This window comes from Dama dama, chromosome 9 (genome assembly GCF_033118175.1).
Source record: "Dama dama isolate Ldn47 chromosome 9, ASM3311817v1, whole genome shotgun sequence".
Lineage (NCBI taxonomy): Eukaryota > Metazoa > Chordata > Mammalia > Artiodactyla > Cervidae > Dama > Dama dama.
The window spans coordinates 8,427,996-8,443,763 of record NC_083689.1 but is presented as its reverse complement, the minus strand read 5'-3'; the positions used below and the strand labels follow the sequence as shown (position 1 = coordinate 8,443,763).

Genomic DNA, 15,768 nt, shown 5'->3' with positions numbered 1-15,768 from the left:
TGGCCGATCACCTTGACTTCTCTCAGCCTGTTTTCTCTCCTGTCAAGTGTGGGCATCAGTGGCAGTTTCCCCTGTGAAGTGTGGGTGACAATGGCAGTCCCCCTGTGTGAAGTGTGGATAGTGTTAGCAGTACCTGTGTGAAATATGGGTAGAGTTGGTAGTACCTCATTCTGTGGTTACGAGGATTAAATGAAATCAGGCATGTAAAGTACTGGCACCACGCCTGGCACCAAATAAAGAATTTAATAATTGTTAGCCACTGTTAGACTTTTCTTTTCGTCCTTTAGTAACAAAATCTCTTGTCAGTGTGCTAAAGGTGATTCTCTGGATGTTCCCGCCTTTGTCAGCAGTGGGCTTTTTTTTCTGCAGCAGTTTGAATCTGTGTGCCCAGTGGTGGCTTTCTCAATGCAGAGTCAGGCCCTCCCCTTCCCATGCCACCAAAGCTCGATGAGCACTGGAAGGAGTCCTGGACCATGGGGGACCACGGAGCCCCCACTTGCAGCAATCTTGTCACTGGGGTCTTGGGGACAGACCTGCAGTGACTGGGACCTAGGTCTGTGTGAGGGGCTGGTGACAGCATGGCAGTGGGGTGGGCCGCGGAGGAGGCCAGAGGGGTCCTGCAAGGCGCGCCCAGCGACAGTGAGGTGACTGGACTCCTTCCTACTCTTGCCTCCCTGGCACTCCTCCTCCCCCCTCTTCACCCCTTCTGGTCTGGGAGGGCTGCTGACCTGGGACTCGAAGCGATTTCCCAGAGGATTTCTTGCTTAGGTTGTGTTATGTTGGCAGGACTGTGCCATTGGGACAAGATGGACTTTGTGGGCTACTTGGGAATATCTCATCCCACTTAGGACCGTGTTGCTCTGGAATGTGTGGTCTGCGTTCAACAACTGACAGCTTAGAAGTGCGCCTTTGCCTGGAAGATGAAATGTGTGCTGGCCGTTATGTGCCCATGCGCTCGTGCTTGTGCACCTGTGGATGGCTCTGTATGTGCTGTGTGTGCCTGCCGGCTGGAGTGACCCACACAGGCGTTCCGGTGTTTGCAAGTGGAGCAAAGACATTGCAGTCAGGGTTGGGTGTGGACTTTGTGTGGCAGAGTCCTGCCTTTTGTGGGGTCCCTGGCTTAACTCTGGGCTGAGTTTCAGGTATAGGCAAAGTCCCCCTGAGGGCACAACCCACAGATTTCTTTGGACTTCTTATCTTAAGGCAGAGATTCACATGACATTTGCATCGTACCTCACAGCTCATCAGTGTTAGTACTAAAATCTACCACCAAGGAAAACTCTGATTTGCAGCAGAGGACAAAGCAAAGCATATTTCAAAATTCTGGTCTCAACCGTTGCACCCCTGGAGGCAGGCACTCTTCTGAAGCTTTGGTGGGGGCGGGAGGTTGGCCCTCGCTGCCTCTTTCCTTCTGGAGTCGGCTTTTCCAGGTGTCTGAGTCCCTAGTACAGTTTCCTTCCTGTCTGCTCCCCAGATGCTGGCTTCTTGGCCCAGTGGAGCAGGACTTTTCCCAGCCAGCAAGACTGTGTCCGCCCAGCACCTCCTCTCCCCTTTGGCCCTTCTGTGAGGAGGAAGTGATGGGAAGTGTCCGTGCAGGGAAGCACTGACGGCCTGCAGAAGCTGGTGTTGCCCACTCTCCCCTCATGCCTGCCTCCTCTGAGACCTTAGGGGGAGGCTCTGCTTTCTTCCATCTTGGGTTCAGTTTACCCTGTAAGGGCTGGGGGCAGTGGACAGTTGGATGGTTCCCTGAAACACCCTCCCTTAGAAACCCCTCTGATCCTGATGTTCTCTGATCATACCTTTATTGTTGGGTACATTGTCAGGAAGATGTGGTGTATGTTCATGCCATTTCTCAGTTTATTTTTAATTGGCTTGTGTAGTGCAAGCTTGTATGTAGGACACCCCTGGTGGCTCAGATGGTAAAGAATCTGCATACAATGCAGGAGACCTGGGTTCGATCCTTGGGTTGGGAAAATCCCCTGGAGGAGGGCATGGCAACCCACTCTAGTATTCTTGCCTGGAAAACCCCTTGGACAGAGGAACCTGGTGAGCTATAGTCTGTGGGGTCGCAAAGAGTCAGACACGGCTGAGCAAGTAAGCACAGCGCAGTGCAAGCCACAATTCACTGATGGATGTTGCCATTGTTGTGGTTTCTTTTTTGAAACTTTGCAGGATTTTAATCAGTCGTGCAATTTAAAAGAATTATTTTTCTCTGTGGCTGTGCTGAGTGTTGATGTGTGTGTTTTCTCTAGCTGTGGCACGTGGGCGCTACTCTCTAGTTGTGACCCTTGAGCTTCTTATTGTGGTGGTTTCTCTTGTTGCGGAGCTGGGCTAAGCAGTTACCGCATGTGGGCTTAGTTGCGCCACGGCATGTGGGGCCTTCCCAGGCTGGGGATCGAACCCGTGACTCCTACATTGGCAGGTGCATTCTTTACTCTTGAGCCACCAGGGAAGCTCTTGCCAGTATCTTTTTGTGCAGTTTATTTGGGGAGTGGAGGGAAAGACTGAGTGATAGTGAAGCATGTCAGGGACATGGGCCTGGTCTGGGAAGCAAGTTTCTAGAACCTTACTTGTAGTTGTGGGTATACCAGCCCTCTGGGATTTGTTCTGTACACACGCCTCAGAATGTTAGAATGATCTGTTATTCTACCTCGAAGAGGCATTGTGTTGAGTGAAATAAACCAGACAATAAAGGACAAATACTGCATGATTTCTGCTTAAATGAGACGACTAGCATAGTCAAATTCATAGAAACAGAAAGTAGGATGATGGGTGCCTACATAGGGGTGCGGGGGAGGGAGGAGTGGGTGATGAGTGTGTAATGGGGACAGAGTTTCAGTTTTGCAAGGTTAAGAAGCTCTGGAGATGGGTGGTGCTAATGGCTGTGCAGCAGTATGAGTGTACTTAATGCCACTAAACTGCACTGAAAAAAATGACTAAGACCAGAGAAGTGACTTAAGTCGGTGAATGTTATGTATATTTTATTAATACCACATTGAGGAAGAAAAACAAAAGGGAACCTTTGTGAATTTAGAAATATCCTCTATCTTTATGAGAGCATGCATTTTTATCCTCCAAATGTTAGCTTAGAGAGAAATGAACAAAGGCGCTCACATTTTGATGGTCTACCTTATGTCAGATACTAGGGGCTTTAAAAAAAAAAAAAAGATACGCCTAGTTCTAGAAGGCTCATTGTAACATCATCTTGGGAGCATGATTCCGTGGGTGTTCTTTGGTCCCTAGGAGGGTGGGGCCTGGATGCACGTCCTCCCCTTGGTAGGGTGACACGACTGGAGTCTGCAGGAGGTGTGGGGGGAGCAGTGTCCTGGAACAGCTGAGGTCTTCTCACAGTGCTCAGAAGAGACTGAAGGTAGTCCTTGTTTTCCTGTGGCTCTTTGTTAGACAATTTCCTTAGTATGGCACATATTTTATGGGTGTACCCTGAAGGGGAGACTCCAGTTCCTAGGTCCTCGTTACTAACACTGAAGTTATTTCCTCTTTTGTTCTGACATTTTCTTCAGGGTGTCCTTTCATAACGTCACACACTAATGATAAACCCTTCAAACACTTACCAAAGTCTCAGACTTGTCTGGAGATGGACATTTGATTCTTGTGCATTTTAAATATGGGGGGAGGTGTTTTCTCTGACGTTTTGAACTTCCAGGTGGACTGCTTGGGCAGCTGCTAGGGAACGTGCGTGAAGACACTGAAAGGAGCCTCGTTATAAGGAGTCATAGGATTTTGAGGAACAACAGTAATCATAGTAGTCAAAGAAAGAACTAGTTGCTTCTGTTGGAGAGTCCGCCTGGAGCCAGGCTTTGTCGCTTGGTCTTCAGGGTGATCTTGAGTCCTAAGGGGCTAAACGGGCCCCCAGGGGCACAGTTGGATTTGGCCCCAGAGTGTTTGAATTGTCAGGAGGGTCGTGGCCGAGCAGTTGGTTGTGTGTGATTCATCAGGAGGACTCTGTTCATCATCATCAGGATGGTCTGGTGATGTGAAAGGGGGGGATATCCAGAATGCGTAGGAGAGAGGAGGTAGGTGGTGGAGTCAAGTCTTCAGGAGGGCGTGGGTCTGTTGGAAGGATTGTTGATGGTATTTTTTCGGGAGGGATGCAAAAGGAGAAGGGGGCGGCAGGGTGAGATGGTTAGATGGTATCACCGACGTAGTGGACGTGAGTTTGAGCAAACTCTGGGAGATAGTGGACAGAGGAGCCTGGCATGCAGCAGTCCATGGGATTGCAAAGAGTTGGACGTTGACTGAGTGACTGAACGACTACAACAGAATAAAACTTTGGCCGTAGGAAAGGGGGAGGGGAGTAGTTCAGGATGTTGGTGACTGGGTCCTGGGGTAGCTCTCACTTCTCAGCAGTGACAGGGAGGCGCTTCTGGACACAAGGCCATTGAGGCCTGTGGGAACCTCCAAGCACCATTCTCTAAACAACTGTGTGAGGGAGTTGGGGGGAGCCCCTCCCCCGAGAAGCCCTGGGCCCCCCAGGGGCTGTGGTCTTGCCTATCTCCATGTGTTGTTTGTTTCTTATGTTATTTATATTGTCATGTTTTTACATCAAGTTGGTGGTGAAAACAGGCTTCCCACGTGGCTCAGTGGTAAAGAATCTGCCTGCCAATCCAGGAGACATAGAGACGTGGGTTTGATCCCTGGGTTGAGAAGATCCCCTGGAGAAGGAAATGGCTACCCAGTCCAGTATTCTTGCCATGGGATTGTTGGGTCACAAAAGAGTTGGACACGACTTAGCGGCTGAGCAGAGTGGTGAAAGCACAGTGGCTGGGTGTTTATAACTGGCAGAGGATGCCATTTTGTCATTTCTTCTCCGTTCCTTGCTGGACCTTGGATAAGATGAACAAGAGCCCTTCCTCTTGTGGAACGTGGAGTGTTTGGGGGAGAGAACCTAGTGGGATGCTTGTCAGATGTCAAGATCAGCCATGCCAAGTGATGGGGTTTTAATCCTTGGGGATGAAAGGAAGAGGGTTTCTGAGTAATACATGTTCTGAGTCTGACAGATGAGTGAGGGGAAGGAAGTACTTTCCTGGGAGTGAGAATAGCATGTGCAAAGGTTGGGTCGTAGAGGAAGGCAGATATGGTGGGTAAAGGAAATAAGACTGGTGTGGTTGGAGGCAGGAGCATGGTGTGTGTACCCATACATACGTGTGTGCCTATACATACGTGCATGCCAGATGACTTCATGGGGTCACCTGGGCCTAAACAGGCAGGGTCCTAAAGGCTGTGATGAGGTGTTGGGAGCATTGGGGGTTTTAAGGAGCTTCCGGAAGGGACGGTGTGGGGACATAGCCTGTCTCTTGGTGAGGCAATGGTTACTGTGGCTGAGGGGGCATAGGCAGGGGCCCTTCAGGGCTCTGAGGGGCATGTACTGCTTGCTGCCCGGTGGATGCTCTGCCTTGGCAGTGGAGATCGGCCAGCTCTGGTTGCCGAGGACAGGCTTGTGCAGCTGGCCTCCCTGTCGGCTCCGTGACCCTCGTGGGGCTGAGTCTCCCTCTCCAGTCTGCCTAGTCATGCTCTCCCTGCCTCTGTGGGGATACAGGGTTAATGAGGCTCTGGGCCTGGGGGAGAGCAGGTACTGCTTGGTCCCGGGGGATGTGGAGCCAGAGCACACCCTCGCTGCGCCTGCGCTCTGATCTTGTCTCAGGCAGGCAGCTTTGACCGAGTCACCTCTGTCCCTGTAATGCTGAGCAGAGCCCACCAGCTCAGTCTTGTTGGCTTTGGGGGCTACGTTGTCGTTGTCATTACTGCTCAGCTCTGCCCTGTGGATGAAAGCAGCCATAGACAGGGTGGATGTGGCTGTGTCCCAGGAAACCCATTTCCCAGAGCAGGCCAGGCAGTAGTTTGTGACCCCTGGATTAGGGAATTGACTCTGACCCAAGTTAGTCTTTGCCTAGCCAGCCAGCGCATGCTGGAGCAGTGTGACCTTTGGGCTTGCTGGGGTAATCCACTGTTGCCCTGCCTCAGTTTCTCCTTTTCTCATAGGGCTGGCTACGGACTTCTCCTTGACAAGTAGCAGTGCGGTTGCTTCGACTGTTGGCAGACGGGTCTAGGGTAATAACCCTTTGTTTCTGGAGGGCGATGCTCATTTTGTGTGGAACAAGTGGACTTTGTGGACCTAGGGGTGGGAGAAGGTGAATGGGATTGTTGGGTTTCACCTTGGCGGTTTTTTGGGCTTAATACCACGTTCTTGGGCCTGGATTGGAGCTAGGGTGGTTAAATATTTGGATGCAGGCACAACTGAAGAATTTTAGAGACAGCACAAGTGTTTGAGTGCAGACAGTGGTAAGGAGGAGACCAGAGGCATGTGGCTTCCCTAGGACCAGACCTCGGAAGGGACGATTTGGCCCTTGGGGGAGCCCCTCAGAGAGCCCAGGCTTCCCCGTCAGGCACCCTTGGCCCCTGAGAGCTGCCCCTGGGCTGGCCCTGGGCACTGCAACTTCAGTGTCCCTGAGGAACACTAGAGCTCCCTAGACAGCAGCCAGTGTCTGGCCCGGGCCTTCTCACCTCAAAAGGGCGCGGACCTCACTTGCCTGAGCTGGAAAGGATGAAGTGGCAACAATGGACTTCTGTTCCCTGAAGTGCGGTGACTTGATTTCGTTTAAATCACCAATCACTGCGTCCTCACCAAGTGTGATCTCCCTCAGATTGGGAAATCGTTGTTTGGGGTATTGTGTGTGTATGCATGTTAAGTGGAGTACCCAGGTGCAGGGTCAAAGCCAAACCATAATGATTTATCATGGGAGCGGAAGAGTCTCTTATGAGTTGGTAATTGTGTACTTAAGGGTTACTCGATACTGTTTTAAATGTATGGGTTGGAAATAAAAACAGTAAAAACTCTCTAAACCCAGCCGGGTTGATGGCACAGCAGCCCAAACGATGTATCAGTGAAAAGCGATTACAGTTTCTTTTAGAGAGGTGCTCCCAGTTCTGTTGGTGCTAAGGTGTCTCTGCTTGGTTTCTGCTCCTTCCTGAATTTTGCACTAATATTATCAAGGGGTGGTTGCTTATGAACTCCTCAAGTTGATTCCTTCTCCCTTAGTTAACCATCTCTGTTAAACCATCTCTGCTCATTCAATCCATAAACATTTATTGAGCACCAGACATGCTGTAGGTGCTTGAAATGAAATCAGGTCCCAGGCAGATAACCCTTTCCTTGTGGCATCTTTGTTCTTACTTGGTGAGAAAGTTCGTAGACACGGTAACTATGTTGTGTGGAGTTTGAGGAGGGGTTGGGGTGTGGGGAAGAAGGGGCAGTGAGCAGAGTGGGCCTCTCTGAAGGAGACGTTTGAGCGGTGATTTGGGGGTGAAGGGAGGAGTCGGTCCTCAGGGTGAGAGTGATTGAGGCAGAGAGAGCAGCTAGCACAAGTGGTCTAACAGCTACAGTTGGGACAGACTGTATACAGACATTCCTGAAAAATCGTGTGAAGCTGAATATGGACTGGGCATTTGTTGACATTTAGGGCTTATTGTATGGTAGTTATGTCTTCAAAGGTCATTTTCAACTTGGGCTGCAAACTGAAGAACTGATTGTTTAAAATGATAACGTATCTGGGATTTTGTTGAAAACCTGAAAGGGGACCCCAAGGCGGAAGGGTGCCTGGTGTGTTGGAGGCCAGTGTGACTGGGAGGTGGGGTGGGTCGTGCCTCTGGGAGCGGACAGGCCCTCACTCTGAGTGAGAATGCAGGGCCTTTGGGGGGTTTTGAGCTGAGGAGTGAAAGCAGGAGGTCCAGTTTGCAGACCTCCGCCCTGTTACTGGAGGATGGTGTGGCTAGTGGAGGTGTGAGAGGTGGTTGGACCCCACATGTGTTTGACAGCAAAATCAGTAGGATTTCCTGACGGACTGGATGATGGGTAATCCAATTAAGAAGGTAACGCCAGATTTTAATCTGAGCATCTTGAAAGACTGAATTTGCTGCGAGCTAAAGTGGGGAAGGTTGTGGTTCAGGGTGAAAGTCTGAGATGACCTTAAAACTTCTTATATGTTGCATGGTGTCGCATGATACACTGTATGCATTATTATAGCAGATTAAGGTGACTTGGCGTTAATTCCTTAGGAAAATGTCCGGTGTGTCTTGTGGTTTCAGAATTAGGGTACTTGGTGTTGCAAATCAGTTGTCCACATGAGCATGGATGTATTCTGTTCATATATCTGCTCATCTGCTTTTATGTGCGTGTTACACTCTTGGTTACATACTTGATGGTATGTCTCCAGATTTGTTTCTTTTTCAGTGTTTCATTATTCTAGGTCTTTTGCATTTCCGTATAAATTTTGGAGTCAGCCTTTTTGTTTGTTTGTTTGTTTTCCAGCAAAAGATGCTGGCAAATTTTTGATTGGGGCTTTGCATCAATTTAGGGGAGAACTGACACTTTCTGATCCATGGAAAAGTCATCTCTCTATTTGGGTTTTCTCTCACTAATCTTGGTGACATCTTATTGTAATTCAGGTTGCAGGTCTTGTCCATGTTTTTAAAAATCAGATTTATCCTTAGATATTTTACATTTATGCTATATTAATTATTACTATTTTTTAGAGCTTTGAGTTTTTTTTCCCCAAAGATTGACTACTTAGTTTCTTGTCTGTGGTGGATCTTCGTTGCTGTGCGCAGGCTTTTCTCTGGTTGTGAGCAGGGACTAATCTTAGTTGTGATGCACAGGCTTCTTACTGTGGTGACTTCTCTTGTTCCAGAGCATGGGCTCTAGGCGTGCAGGCTTCAGTAGTTGTGGTGCTCGGGCTTAGTTGCTCCTTGGCGTGTGGAATCTTTCTGGACCAGGGATCGGACCTGTGTCCCCTAAATTGGCAGGCGGATTCTTAACCATTGGACCACCAGGGCAGTCCGAGCTATGAGCTTTTAAAAACTTTATTTACTTATTTGGCTGCATAGGGTCTTCGTTGTGGTGTGCAGGCTCTTTTAGTTGTGGCATGTGAGATCTAGTTCCCTGACCAGGGATTAAACTTGGTCCCTAAGAGCAGGGAATCTTCGCCATTGGACCACCACAGAAATTCTGAGTTTTGATTGTTTGTTGCCATTGTGTGGAAATACCTCTGACTTTTGTATATTGACCATGACCCTGAAGAGAGCAGGAGCTTGGAAAAGCCCAGGACTACTACTCCTTCTGAGGTTTTGCTCTCTGAGGCAGAGAGAGGCATTGGCTCCAGGGAATTAATGGCATCTACTGCATTTCCCAGACTGAATAGGGTCTAAAAAAGTGACAGAAAGGGCCCCTCTCCCTAGGAGCTAGCCCTGGTGGTGGCTGTAGCCAGCTCTGGGCCTCACTGAGGACTCTTTGTGTTCCTTGGTGCCCAAAGATCTTTCCATAGATATCTTTACATATGATATTTGCTTATTTTGCAAGTTCTCCTATGGGAGTGTTTCTCGACATCCATGAGCTGTGAATTGCTGTGAACCCAGTTTTAATATAAAGTTTTCATATCAGAGCAAGCTCCTGGTAGTCATGTGGGCGCAAAGAATGACAACAGAGATGATACTGACAATATTTGGCAAGCTACAACTGACAGCTGCCTGGGAGGCTGAGATTTGGCTGGTTCACTGGCTTGAGCCTGTGTGCCCATTGCACTGGACATCTAACCTCACAAAGGAGGGAAAGTCATGCTGTCTCTGTGACCTTGGGAGAGTTCCTGAACATTCTTGAGCCTTAGTTTTCCTGTCTGTAAAACAAGGCAGCCCCTTATTGCCTGGGCCATGTAAGCCTTTTGGAGCTGATCCCTGGGTGAAACTTCTAGTTGCCCTGTGGCAGTGAGGCCACTTCCATGTGGGAGATGAAGTTTATCCATCCTTGGGTACTTCATGTCCCCAGGGCAAACTCTGCCCTGCCTGTAATGGTGGGTGGTTTTCTTGGGGTCTGTGTTTGGGTGTGGGCACTGGAGAGAGGAGAGAGGTCACCTCTGGAGAGGGAGATGTGGTGACCTTGGACAAGTTCCTGAATATCAAATATGTCACTTCCCTTACCTGTCAAATGGGAATGATTGTGTAACTTAACCCTGAGACTGTTCTGGGGATTCAGAGAGATAACTGAATTTTAATATAGTACCTGGAACTCACTACTGAACATCTATTAAATGCTAGTATGTCTGTTTTTGCTGTTAATGTCATTAATAGTATCACAACTGTGAACCATTCTCTGCGTGCTCAGTATGTTGGCTTGTGATTGTGTACCACCTATTGTCTCTATCCGTATTGTTTAAGATGGGATCTTTCATGTCTGAGATCTTCGTGTTTACTGGTTAGTGCACCATATTGGGTCATACAGTCAGAGACTGATAGAAATTGATTTCTTCAGCTTGCCCTCCTGTGGAAGGGAGCAGTCTCAGTGCTCTGCTTGAAATCTAGAATTATGCTGTGTAATTCCAGGGATTGGAGACATTTAAAATTGTCAGTATGTCCCAGTAACTTTTTTTGGAAACTCAGTGTTTCATCCTCTGTTCTTTGTTTTAGGTTGGCCAGCACATTGACAGAAGTTGCCTTTTGACATAGCTCCCACCATGGCCGGCTGGTAGGACCAGCGTCCCATGCCCAGAACCCAGGTGAGTGCGAGGTACCTAGTATCTGTGGAGTGGAGGCGCTGACTTAGCCAGCAGGCCTCGTTCAGGTCCTCGGACATTTGAAACAGCACTGCTTCGTAAGCTGGTAGCCACTCCTGGAGAGGGAAGAAGGCCAGCACCTCTGGGTTTGCACACTGGGTGATCTCCTCGGGGCTTCCCAGGCCCTGCCTTCTCGGGGTGGCCTTTCACTCTCTTCTTGGGTCTAACAGGTCACTCGTTTGAAAAGCCCAGGCCCCAGGAGAATGAGCCGTCCTCTGTGAGGATCAGGGGCAGAGGATAGTTGTGGCCAGGTGGCCTTTGCTCTCTGGCCATTCCTGTGATTTCCCAATGCTGACGGAAATGGTTAGCGTTTATCCTTAACCACCCATGCTTGGAGCTCATTGACCTTACTGCACTCCGTGCCTGTGGGGAAACTGAGCCATCCCCCCACTGCTTTGGGGTCTCAGGTGGAGACTGTCCAGGGCTTTAGGGACCCAACAGGACCGAGCCCAGAACCAGGTAGTATTTTGTCTGTTACTATCAGGGCCTGGCTAGTGATGTTTTGGGCCAGGGTTACCTAACTGGAGAAGGTAGGACTGAGAGACGTCTTAGAAGATGAAGACACCTTGGAGACCTCCTGGGCTAGTGAGTCGCTTCCTCTTGTAGGCCAGCTGGCCGGTGACTTTCCGAGGGGTGTATGCCCTCGAAACAGTGGCACCGCTGCATGGGGCGAGAACTGGCTGCAGGGACTCCCCAGCTGGGCTGAGCAGGGTATGTGACGGGGGTTGGGTGTCGGTTTGTGAGGTTTCAGCTCTTACCTCCGTACAGCAACAAAGTGTGGGAGTGGCCCAGTAATCCTGGGGTCAGGAAAACATTTCCAGAATGTTTCCCCAGCAAAAATAAATTTTACTGGTGTTTAAAATTTTTTAATTGAGATAATTTATATACCATATAATTCACCCATTTATAGTATACAATTCAACGATGTTTTCGTGTGTTCAGGAGTAGTGCAAGTCACCTCTGTGTAGTTATGGAACACTCTCATCACCCCCCAAAAAAACCCCATCTCCAGTCCCCCTTCCTCAGCCCCCAACAGCCACTCCTCTACTTTATACCTCTAAATTTGCCTGTTCCGGACATTTCTTACCAGCGGAATAACTGTTCTGACCTCGCACGTCTCACTTCTCATACTTAGCCTGTTTTCAAGGGTCAGGGTCTGTCTACTCTGCAGCGTGAGTCAGTGCTTCATCTGTTTTTGTGGCTGAGCATATTTGATTGCATGGCTAGACTACGAATGGCTTATCCATTCATCTGGGATAAATTTGGGCTATTCCCACATCTTGGTAATTATGAATAGTACTATGAAGATTTATGTACACATGTTTGTGGAGACGTGTTTTCAGTTCCTTTGGACGTGTACCTTGGAGTGGAATTGTTGGATCATGAGTCTAATATTCTGAGGAAATGCCAGACTGTTGTCATGGCAGCTGCACCATTTTACACCCCTCTCCCCCAGCTCTGCCCAGGGACCCTAGAGCTCTGTTGAAAACGACTCAAGGAGTCTGTCCCAGTTTCTTAGAGCTAGTTGAGGTGCTCCTGACCTGGTGCTGGTGGCAGAATGCAGTAGGCCAGCCACCTGGAAAGTGGGTTTGGCCCGTGGTTGTCAGCAGGCTTTCTTTGAATGTTAGCATTTAAAATTCATGGTACTTTATGTCTAGAAAAGGTCTTACTGCAGCCCAGGGTTGGGTGAGTGATCGTCACTTGTCTAGTAGCCCAGGGCGTTGTCTGAAGGCAGAGGGCTGGCTCAGGATTCTTTGAGGTCCTAGGCTGGATGACCTCATATCTCTCTGGCCCTTCGTTTTATTTTGTTTTAAATTTTGACCACAGTTCAGCATGTAGGGTCTTAGTTCGCTGACCAGGGATTGAGCCTACACACGCTGCAGTGCGCACGCACAGTCTAAACAGTGGACGGCTTGTTGAATGAAAGAAAACTCCTCCTTTCCTATTACAGGGCCAACAAGGAAGACATAGCCATAGCATTAGAAAGCAGCCAGGTTGGGGATCCGGGAGGGAATTTCTGGAAGCCCCCTCAGGTGTTCCTCTGGTCCTGCCTCTCTGTACCTGCTGTGTGAAGGGCTCGATGGGAAAATATGGGCTGTGGATGGCGGTGGCGGGTGATGGTCCATGTCAGACAGGCAAAAGCACCCTTGAGCAATTATTTTTTAAAAATGTATAAATACGTCAGCTTGTGTACTTTTGGTCGTGGGTGTAAGTCAGCCTAGCAGATTGATTGATTGATTGTTCCACTTTCCATTGAACCATGGCCTGTGGTCAGCTGGGGTCTCCTCATTCCTGCTGCCCAGGACTCAGTGGGCACGGAGAAAGAGCAGGGCAGGAGAGGGGCTGGGTCCTGGAGAGCCTTGGACACGCATACAGCCCTCACACAGGGCCCCACGCTGTGTGTGTTGTCAGTGTGTGCACTGAGGGTCCGTCTGCTTGCCTGGGCTGATGGCATTGGTGTCTGCCCTTTAATTTTGCCTGTCAGGGGTCTTGTTCATTCAGCAGCTGTAGACACTGCTCGTGTGCTGAGAGACTGGCCTTGTGCTTGGTTGTTAAGGACCAAAACGGGTATGACTTGTAGAAAAACAAACAGGGAAAAGCAAATGCAGATGACCCTTAAGCAAGTCAGGAAAGAGACTCAGTCTTTCCCAGTACTAAGAATAATGCTCACTGGAGCTTCCCTAAGACATTTCTGACCCTTAGTCTCGAAAGGTGGACTCTGTTCTGTTCTCTTGGTGGGAACCAGGCACCACCATATGTTGCTTTGGGAGGCTCACAACACGTCAGAGAGGGATTTGCTTACCCTTTGCCCCAGTGAGTTCACTTCTCAAAAAGTATCCTGAAGATAGACTGTCGAAAGTAAGGATTGTGGCTGGGCTGTTCACTACAACATTCTGAAGTAGCAAACTGGAACTGACCTAGCTGTTTGTCAGCTGGGGCCAGGACTGATGGGGCTGGATCTGCCAGTGGGGTGGAGCTGAGCCCCTGAGTGAAAGAAGGGATGGCTTCATGTCACGGTGATGGGATTTCTAGGGTGAATTAAGTAGAAACAATAACAAACTGAAGGGTAGATATATTGCACTTACTTTCACCCCCCATGATAAAAGGTTAGGGGTAGGACGGAGACATAATGTGTATTTGTTTTTATTTTATTTTTTAGAATGGATATACAAACCATAAATGAACTGCATGGTCACCTCCAGAGGCATGACGAAAAGAGGATAGGATTATTGGGAGACTCCTCCAGGTTTCCTTTCTGTGTCGCACCAGATGCATGTTTTATATAATTGGAAAATAAAGTTGGGGGAGGGGAATCCCCAAAAGCCATGCGCAAAAGCAAGCTGGAATAAATGGATCTAGGTACATATCAGTTGTTACTCAAGTTGGTAATTTAACCTCTCAGAGGATTTATTTTACATGGCCTTAAAGCATTGTAGTTTTGGAGACTTGCTGGTGGCCCAGTGTTAACAATCCACGTGCCAAGGCAGGGGACACATGCTGCGAGATGCCTAAGTCCATGCGCTACAACTACTGAAGCCTGTGTGCCTGCAGCTAAAAAAGGGCCACATGCAGCAACAAAGACCCTGTGCAGCCATAAATAAATAAAATTGAAAAAAATGGTAGTTTTTGATCATAAGATATGAGATAATGCCATAAAGGTAAGAATTAGGGGGGAAAAAATCTTTAACTGCTTTTAGGAATCATATTTTTGGTTTTAGGTCAACAATGCCAATAGTCTTATTATTATATATTGTAGGAGAAAACAAGTAATTGATGTCTTTAAGAACCAAAATTGGGAATTCCCTGGTTGTCCAGTGGTTAGGACTCCATGCCTCCATTGCAGGGGGCCCAGGTTTGATCCCTGGTCAGGAAACAAGAATCCCACAAGCCCTGTGGTGTGGTAAAAAAAAAAAAAAAAAATTTTTGTTGTTTTTTTAAGGACAAAAGACATGTGAGTGAAAGATCAAAGCACTTAAGTGAAAATGTTTTAATTCTAAATCTGCATTGGGAATGTCCCAGTTGTGAAAGATCCTGCCAGGGTTATGTCAGAAGGACCCACAGGACCCCCGCTCCCCCCAACCCTGACCAAGGGTGGGGCAAGGGACTGTGAATGAAAATTAGTCCCTGGGTTGGAGCATCAAAGTGTTTAAAGAAAAAAATCTAGGGTTTGTATTGATGATTAGAGGAAAGGAAAAAACTCGTGAGTGCCCTTCAGAAAGTGTTAGGGAGTCAACTCATCTTGAAAAATTGGTAGAGTGAAGAAGCAAGCATTTAGCTCTACTCTACAACTGAACTTGCAAGGAACAAAACAGTGGGTGAGGGCTAGTTTCCCTCGAAGATGGATTCAAGCTGCCAGAATTTTCCAGTATGCTCTACTCATACTGTCTGATGTGGTACCTGGGATATTGTGACTGAGAAAGTAAAATTTTAGTTTTATTTGATTTAAATCTTTTTAAATAGCCACATGTGGCTAACTGGACAGTGTAGCTATTGACGCTCTGGCTAGTGAGTATGGAACATGAAATTATAAGTTCATACCTTTGCAGACACCTAATAAAATGGTGGGTCTAGACAGTGGTCCTCAGTAGCTGCCAGCCTTCCCCCCCGCCCAGGAAAGGTGCATGTGCTCTCAGAGGGATGTATGCTTGATTTGGCCTCAAAGTCTAGTTTATGGGAAATTGGGGTTGTGTTCCTGGTGTGGGTCCCTGGTGACTCAGACGGTAAAGAATCTGCCTGCAGTGCAGGAGAACTGGGTTCGATCCCTGGGCTGGGAAGATCCCCTGGAGAAAGGAATGGCTCCCCACTCCAGTTTTCTTGCCTGAAGAATTCCATGGACAGGGAAGCCTAGCTGGCTCCAGTCCATAGGGTCACAAAAAGTCTGAGCGACTTTGTATACAACTGAGCGACTGACAACTTTTCACACTTTCCATTATACCACAAGGCGGCCACTTGCAAAACCCAGTCAAGGGGAATGGGACAAGTGACCTGATTTCTTCAACATACGATTGAAAGGAATGTGATGGGGAAACCTGTGTCTTAGACAAGTGTGACTTTGACAGAGATTAAGGAATGATTGTTTAATTGTTGATGGTGTGATCATGAAATTGTGGTTTTGTGTCCTGTAGTGATAAATACTGAACTGTTCATT

The 15,768-nt window shown here is 48.3% G+C and overlaps 1 protein-coding gene across 5 annotated transcripts in view; it reads left to right on the top strand.

The window, feature by feature from the left end:
• The window catches only part of GATAD2A (GATA zinc finger domain containing 2A), a 91,975-nt gene that overhangs the window by 24,936 nt on the left and 51,271 nt on the right, over nucleotides 1-15,768 (top strand). For all 5 annotated transcript variants that reach the window (XM_061149728.1, XM_061149725.1, XM_061149727.1 and 2 more), the window contains one exon: nucleotides 10,474-10,562. In XM_061149728.1, coding sequence (XP_061005711.1) covers nucleotides 10,548-10,562 — 15 coding nt within the window. In that variant the 5' untranslated portion in view covers nucleotides 10,474-10,547. Of the gene's footprint in view, nucleotides 1-10,473; nucleotides 10,563-15,768 lie in introns of those variants that run through there.